Genomic DNA, 7,997 nt, shown 5'->3' on the forward strand with positions numbered 1-7,997 from the left:
ATAAAATAGGCTACTCAACTGCATGCACAGGGACAATGAATACATGATATTTCACACTTTCATTCATAATTGTGTTTATTTGACTAACAGCCTATTAAGTTAAACATTTTGGATAGAGTTGAAATGCAATGGTGACAATGTTTCACTGATGGGTGTAGTTGTGGACTCTTACCGACAATTGCAGGTTGCAGCCATGCAGCTGCACTGATGTTTAAAGTCGAGATGTTCGTCAGAATGGGAAAGACAGAATCAGCTTTCACCTCTGGCCCTTGCATGTGGAACAACTCAAAGAGAACGGTGAAGCCAGTCCGTTTGAGTGAAATCAGCTTTAAAGAAGCCTAAGAGGACAGATACACATCTGCATCCAGCCAAAGCAAGCCTTCGCAGACCAATGTCAAAGGTATGACACAATCAGCTTCATTACAGTAGTACAATCATAACACTAACTCAAATCCTGTTTGTAGCTGCAACATAAACGTGATTGCCTGAACTCATTACATAACTCTGATATAGAGATATATATATATATATATCAGAATGCAATTATCAGTACATGGAAGAAGCAGTTTTGACAATACTTCTTAAAAAAAAGACAGTGAATCGCAAAAGCCACTATCAGATTTGCTATAAAACATTCTTAATTGCCAAGTAACACATTTATGACACATGGAACCAACTTTTTGTTAAAACGTGTATAAGAAAAACAGGTCATGGTAATAATGTGTCTTTATTTTTTTCCAGTGTTGACAGATGAAGATATACTAGAACTGAGAACACTGGCACCTAAAGCAGTTATCCTCACAGCTGTGGGCAACAGTGACACTGACTCAGCATCTGAAACAGAGGACTGTGACACAAACTGCCAGAGCCCCTAGTAGGTCTGTATGATGCAGATCTGAGGGGCCTTAGCCTAAATGAAATACAGGAGGAGTGAATTACAGTAGCATTCAACAAACAGAAACAAAGGTTAACGCAAGTGCAGTGTGTAAAAAAGTTACAACCAAAGAACAGGCCCAATCGAAGCCCTGGCGCGCACACACAGGATTGGAAGGATAACTAGCACAACCTTTCATCGCACATACAGAGTGATATCTGAGTCTGCTTAAAGTAAACTAGTCAAAGATGTAATGCACAACGACGACAGTGATTTGAACATCAATGCAGTCCTTTGGGGAAGAGAAAATGAGGACACAGCCAGAAGACAATACAAACAATTGATGCAAAAAAACCCATCAAAACTTTGATATGAAACTATGTGGTCTATTTGTTCAGCAAGACAGACCACATCTTGGGGCATCGCTGGATGGCTTGACGAGCTGTTCGTGTTGTGGGAGAGGAACACTTGAGATTAAGTGCCCATACAAATACCGTGATGGACTGACAGGGAGTGGGGAGGACACACAGTTCTGCCTAGACAAATCACTTAAACTTAAGAAAAGTCATCAAAAACTCACAAAATTCACCTAAACACAGGAAATTACTATCTACTAATCTACTAAGTTTCGGGGAGAGGACCCCCACACCCCCCGCTTGCGGAGTCGTCGTCCCCCTCTGGGGGCGTGGCCCCACAAAATCTCTTGGATTCTGATAGTCCAATGTTGGCAGCCCTGGTTAGACCTGTGAGTAACAGAACGTTTGCCGCTTTGCTTTTGATTGAGCGGTAAGAAAACTCAGTGTTTCTCAGATTTTCTTTTAGTTGCTCAATTTCAGCTTTCAGTTCGTTGATGTCTGAGCGTAGGTTGACACACTCGAAAGAAAGCTGGCTGTAGTTGAGTTGGAGATCATCATATACAGCCTTTGGGACCGTCGCTTCTGAAAGAGAAGAGCGGTATTACAGGGGTTAACCACTTGCAGTACTCCTATTTTATACTTCAGCTCTTCAAAAATACAAGCTACAAGCTGACGGTGCATAGCATGAGCTTGTAGGTAAAACAATTCTACGAAATCTTGAAAAATAGTGCACATTTTGAGGGGGTGGAGGGGGGGGGGGGTCTAATAAAAAATTGGGCAGACCAAGTACACTACAAAGATAAAGATCAAGTTTACAAAGTAAACTACACATTAACATGAATCCAACATTAATAGAAAAGATCATGTGTAAACAATCAAACAACAACCATGACAGTAGTGCTACTAGGTCAGTATCATGGTCAGTATCGTGTCAGCATCATGTCACTATGAAGCTATCTATAAAAACGTTGAATGTACAACACAATTTTATACAGTATGTAGTGGGGGTCCCTGCTTCATCCGTCTCTGCTAAAGGGTCCTTGGCCTGAAAAACGTTGAAGACCCCTGGACAAAGGTGTTTGAGGTTCTTACCAGTGCAAGGCTCAATTTCAGCTTTCAGTTCGTTGATGTCTGAGCGTAGGTTGACACACTCTGTAGAAAGCTGTCTGTAGTTGCGTTGGAGATCTTCATAGACAGCCTTTGGGACCGTCGCTTCTGAAAGAGAAGAGCGGTATTACAGGGGTTAACCACTTACAGTACTCCTATTTTACACTTCAGCTCTTCAAAAATACAAGCTACAAGCTGACGGTACATAGCATGAGCTTGTAGGTCTGCTATTTAGAAAATAAATTCTACGAAATCTAAAACAAATTGCACATTTTGAGGGGGTGGGGAGGGGGGGGTCTGATAAAAAAATTGGGCAGACCAAGTACACTACAAAGCTAAAGATCAAGTTTACAAAGTAAACTACACATTAACATGAATCCAACATTAATAGAAAAGATCATGTGTAAACAAACAAACAACAACCATGACAGTAGTGCTACTAGGTCAGTATCATGTCAGTATCATGTCAGTATCACGGTCAGTATCACGGTCAGTTTCATGTCAGCTTCATGTCAGTATCATGGTCAGTATCACGGTCAGTATCATGTCAGTATCATGGTCACAGTATCATGGTCAGTATCATGGTCAGTATCATGGTCAGTATCATGGTCAGTATAATGGTCAGTATCACGTCAGTATCACGGTCAGTATCACGTCAGTATAATGGTCAGTATAATGGTCAGTATCACGGTCAGTATCACGTCAGTATCATGGTCAGTATCACGTCAGTATCACGTCAGTATCATGGTCAGTATCACGTCAGTATCACGGTCAGTATCACGGTCAGTATCACGTCAGTATCACGGTCAGTATCATGGTCAGTATCACGGTCAGTATCATGGTCAGTATCACGTCAGTATCACGTCAGTATCATGGTCAGTATCACGGTCAGTATCACGGTCAGTATCACGTCAGTATCATGGTCAGTATCATGGTAAGTATATACTGGGTGTATGTTGCGAGACCCGAAACATCCTATGACCCCAGGCTACAACACTGATGATACGTCCCAGGTGCATCCATGTGATGTTTTTCGTTATAGTTATTCTATTTATAGTGGCTCATAGGAATTTATAGACTACGTGACAACCAGGAATAGATTGGTGACCACCGGAGAGTCGGGTGACAGCCGGAATCTAGACGGCATCCGGGAGCAGTTTGGGTTGGCGCCCCAGTCTGTGTCTTCCGTGAGGAAGAAGCCCAACAAATCCACGGTGAGGCCTTTGGGAGGACCATTCAAGTAAGACGCAAGGGAGGCTGCAGTACCATCAGCCTGCAGTACCACCAATGTGATGGTGTCACGGGCCAAGACACCATTACACCAGAATGAAATGTTTGGAGCAGGGGAGTCTGGTGCAACGCTCAGGTCCTGGACCTGGTGAGACGAAGGAGGAGCCCGGCCAGGAGACAACCCACAGAGCCTAGTCCCTCCACGTGCCAGAGCCTCCCCGAGTCCCGGCAGAGTATTTCCGGAGAAGCGGACTGAGTGGCCCTGTCTTGCCCTATAGGACTGACCGTGGGTAGCTACTGGGACGTAAGTCGGGGCCTGATCAACCCTGGCTGGGTCACCTGGGTGAGGGTGTATGTTGCGAGACCCGAAACATCCTATGACCCCAGGCTACAACACTGATGATACGTCCCAGGTGCATCCATGTGATGTTTTTCGTTATAAGTATAAGTATCATGGTCAGTATCACGTCAGTATCATGGTCAGTATCATGGTCAGTATGTCAGTATCACGGTGTATCACGGTCAGTATCACGGTCAGTATCATATCATCATGGTCAGTATCATATCATCATGGTCAGTATCATATCATCATGGTCAGTATCATATCATCATGGTCAGTAGTATCATATTATCATGGTCAGTATCCTGTCAGCATCATCATGTCACTATGAAGCTATCTATGAAATCTATGAAAACGTAGAATGTACAACACAATTTTATACAGTATGTAGTGGGGATCCCTGCTTCATCTGTCTCTGCTAAGGGGTCCTTGGCCTGAAAAACGTTGAAGACCCCTGGACAAAGGTGTTTGAGGTTCTTACCAGTGCAAGGCTTCACTGTGGAATCCAATGCCACCTCATCTTCTATGGGCTGCTGTGGATCACCACCATCCGTCAGTGGTCTGTGATAAATAGGTTCATCATCCCTTTTTCTTTTCCTCTCAAATCTGTTGGGAAGAGAGCTACTGTAGCACTTATCATGTACATACATCCAACAATGAAAAGAGAATAAAGAATGCTTTGCACATCTCTGCAAACTCACTCGCTGCTAGGCAAGAAGACTCGGCTACTAATCTCTACTTAATCCATCGAGGTACAGGAAGAGCAAGAAAATCAACCTCAAATAATGGTAAATGATCATGCAAATCATAATAGACATAGGGTATTTTATACAAGTTGACTTCACCACTGACCACATAACTTAATCCAGTTTCATCATTTACAACAGTGGTTCTCAACCAGTGGTCCGGGGACCACCAGTGGTCCTTGAGGGGGTTCCAGGTGGTCCCCAGCTAAATGATGGAGAGTTGGTAACCAAACACCTGATTCGGATGCTATCAATACCCTAATAGATCTTTAACTCTTGAGTGTGTAAAATGAATTTGGTTTACAAGAGTAAAATTATTGTTAAACATCTGCATTACTTAAAGAATTGTTATGTTGATCAACGTTTGCCTGTTATCTCTCCTATGATACCACATCAATACAGCATGGAATTGTGGACAAAATCTTCAAAGTTTTGGGTCTGAGAGTCTAAATCTCATCAAATGGTGGTCTGTACAACAAACTAATCTAATGAGCAACTATTGGTCATGTTGCAATGTTTACCTCTCAAGTTTGCCTTTAGATTTGTTGCGGTCTTTCCTTGTGTGAGGGAAGATCGAAGGCACAAAGTCTGGAGTCCCATAGACCATAGATGCTTCTCCTGTTTAAAAAAAAAAAAGCGTATTTTTCAACAAAGAAGTGTTTAAATGCCGTCTGTCCCCCCCCTCGTTAACGTCCTGTTTACATTCTTTGTATTTCAGGGATGCACTTCGTCACTACCGCCCATTGTGAATTTCCGACAGAATCGTCCACAGACTGCATTAAAACACTTTTATTGAAGAATATGGATTATTATATTGCACTAGAACTCCGAACAAAGAGTTAACATTTGGGGCGTAGGTGTAAGCACCTTTTTTTTTGCATTTGTACATGTTTGGAGACCGTATGGGCTAGGAGCTGACAGTCCAGTTGGCCATGGAGAATGTTCCCTACGACTCTCTTAGATTGAAAATGTCAGAATCATAAAATACATCTACGAGAGTCGTATTCTACGGCTAGGGGTCAGGGTACTGAGTTACAAACATATCTATAGTTAACTATGCATTTAAATGAAACCAGAATTCTGTTATGCATGATATGTCGCTTAGTTCAGTGGTTCTCAAACTTTTTCATGCCAGGGACCCCCAAATTGACACTTATTAGCCCGCGGACCCCCATTTGAAAAGATAAGCCAGGGACCCCCCATAAGAGAAGATTTTTTACGGCTCTAGCATTGATTCTCAACCATTTTAATTTCAAGGACCCCCAGTTTGACATGCATTAGACTACGGACCCCCATTTAATGGCATTTATTTCTCTGGGACCCCAATTCATATTGTAAAATCAATGTTAATGTAACTCTGAGAGTGTACAAATGGAACCAAATGGACCCGTTAGGGTCCATTTGGGTTCCATTTGTACACTCTCAGAGTTACAGACCCATAGGGGTCCATTTGGTTCCTATCCCTCATTTAGCTGGGGACCCCCTGGAACCCCCTGAAGTACCCCTGGCGGTCCCCGGACCCCACTTTGAGAACCAATGCCCTACGACTCTCGTAGATTGAAAATGTCATAATCATAAAATACATCTACGAGAGTAGTATTCTACGGCTAGGGGTCAGGGTACTGACTTACAAATTCTGTTATGCATGATGTCGCTTAGTTCAGTGGTTCTCAAACTTTTTCATGTCAAGGACCCCCAAATTGACACTTAATAGCCCACGGACCCCCATTTGAAAAGATAAGCCAGGGACCCCCATAAGAGAAGATTTTTACAGCTCTAGCTGTAAAAAAAATCAAGGACCCCCGTTTGACATGCATTAGGCTACAGACCCCCATTTAATGGCATTTCTATCCCTGGTACCCCAATTTATATTGTAAAATGTATGTAAATTTTTTGTACACTCTCAGAGTTACAGACCCATAAGGGTCCATTTGGTTCCATTTGTACACTCTCAGAGTTACAGACCCATAAGGGTCCATTTCCATTTGTACACTCTCAAGAGTCACAGACCCATAAGGGTCCATTTGGTTCCATTTGTACTAGCCATGGTTCACATGACGCTTGGTATGACAGTCATGTTTCAGGGCTACATTTGTACACTCTCAGAGTCACACACCCATAAGGGTCCATTTGGTTCCTATCCATCATTTAGCTGGGGACCCCCTGGAACCCCCTCAAGTACCCCTGGGGGTCCCCGGACCCCACTTTGAGAACCAATGGCTTAGTTAATGTACCTGATATGAAATGCGCGCTGCATAGTCGTGCATTTTTTACGAGATCCTCCTTCCATTCAGTTCTTCGGATAGCTTCCAGCCAAAGTCGTCTGCGGTTAGCATTGAATGAAGTGTTTTTTGATGGTATCCGGTAGAAACGAAGACCTTTATTATCACTCGCTCGGTTCTGGCACCCCACCGCACAACACGACATTATTATTCACAACTGTATCTTCTTCCCAAACCGAATCTAAATTCAAAACGCAGTCGAACTCGAGCCAAGCAACCAACCATAACAGCTGTCTGAGCTGTGTTCCGTGGCGTGAACAACCATAGCAAAGATTGTCAATTTAGCAAGATACACAATCTCCGGTTTACTTCCCGTTTCTGCGTGACGTAGGTGGACGCCTTTTTAGGAGACAGGAAGCAAGTTGGAGTCTATTGATTCCAATGGAAGAGTGAACGTGAACACAGCTTCTGAACCATTCTTTACCTCCATGGTCACTGAACTAAATATTGGACCCAATCGTCACAAGACATACAATATGTACAAGATTTTCATACTAAAATGGCTTTTTTTTAGAGACACAAATTAGGAGAAAACATGTAAAGAATTTATTTTCTTTAATGAAGAAAATACACAAATAAATACACATCCACATGATGTTGTCAGCCAGGGAGAGGGGAGGGGGAGGGTGGTGGGATGGTCGGGGGAGAAGCAAACCACGCCTACTTAGGAGACCATTTGTAGGATTTGTGTACTACTTCGCCTCTAGTGGCTCCAATGGAGATTGTGTATCTTGCTAAATTAACAATCTTTGACCATAGCATCTGTGTTCCGTGAGCAGAAATAACGGAGCAGAAATAAGACTTCCGGTTGACGATCTCTTCAGAATAAGAGTACCCTCTACAGTAAAAAGAAACCATTGAAAACCATTGAAAAACGGTTCATTTGCACATTAAAACTATAAATTAAGCATTTAAACGAAGCTATATAACACATATTATGTTTCTGTGTAACAAAAACGGATTTAAAACATTAATAATTTATCTAAATGGATAAATGCTGTTCAAAGGAGTGCATAGCCTATACAAATTGGACACTGGACAGGAGACGGTGCTTAGTGCCGG

The 7,997-nt window shown here is 42.7% G+C and overlaps 1 protein-coding gene across 2 annotated transcripts; it reads right to left on the reverse strand.

Moving 5' to 3' along the window:
- Positions 1–726: 726 nt before the first annotated feature.
- On the reverse strand, positions 727–7,178 carry LOC308073535 (uncharacterized protein). 2 transcript variants are annotated; one of them, XM_080412472.1, is made up of 5 exons: positions 6,888–7,178; positions 5,175–5,271; positions 4,389–4,513; positions 2,323–2,445; positions 727–1,812 (listed from the first exon to the last, which is right to left on the reverse strand). In XM_080412472.1, the coding sequence occupies exons 1-5, from the start codon at positions 7,078–7,080 to the stop codon at positions 1,496–1,498; spliced, it is 855 nt and encodes a 284-aa protein (XP_080268598.1). In that variant the 5' UTR covers positions 7,081–7,178; the 3' UTR covers positions 727–1,495. The 2 variants fall into 2 exon arrangements, with proteins under 2 accessions (XP_080268598.1, XP_080268597.1); XM_080412471.1 differs by having other exon boundaries at positions 4,389–4,531.
- Positions 7,179–7,997: the final 819 nt, after the last annotated feature.

The sequence above is a fragment of the Gymnoscopelus braueri genome (genome assembly GCF_963280865.1).
Source record: "Gymnoscopelus braueri genome assembly, chromosome: 18".
NCBI lineage: Eukaryota > Metazoa > Chordata > Actinopteri > Myctophiformes > Myctophidae > Gymnoscopelus > Gymnoscopelus braueri.

Excerpts from the sequence above, each read along its gene's own strand:
- LOC308073535 (XM_080412471.1), bottom strand. The coding sequence starts at position 7,080 with ATGTCGTGTTGTGCGGTGGGGTGCCAGAACCGAGCGAGTGATAATAAA. Across the intron at positions 5,272-6,887 it reads CAGCGCGCATTTCATATCAG|GAGAAGCATCTATGGTCTAT; the intron begins GTACATTAACTA and ends TTTTTTAAACAG. Across the intron at positions 2,446-4,388 it reads CACAGTGAAGCCTTGCACTG|AAGCGACGGTCCCAAAGGCT; the intron begins GTAAGAACCTCA and ends CTTCTCTTTCAG.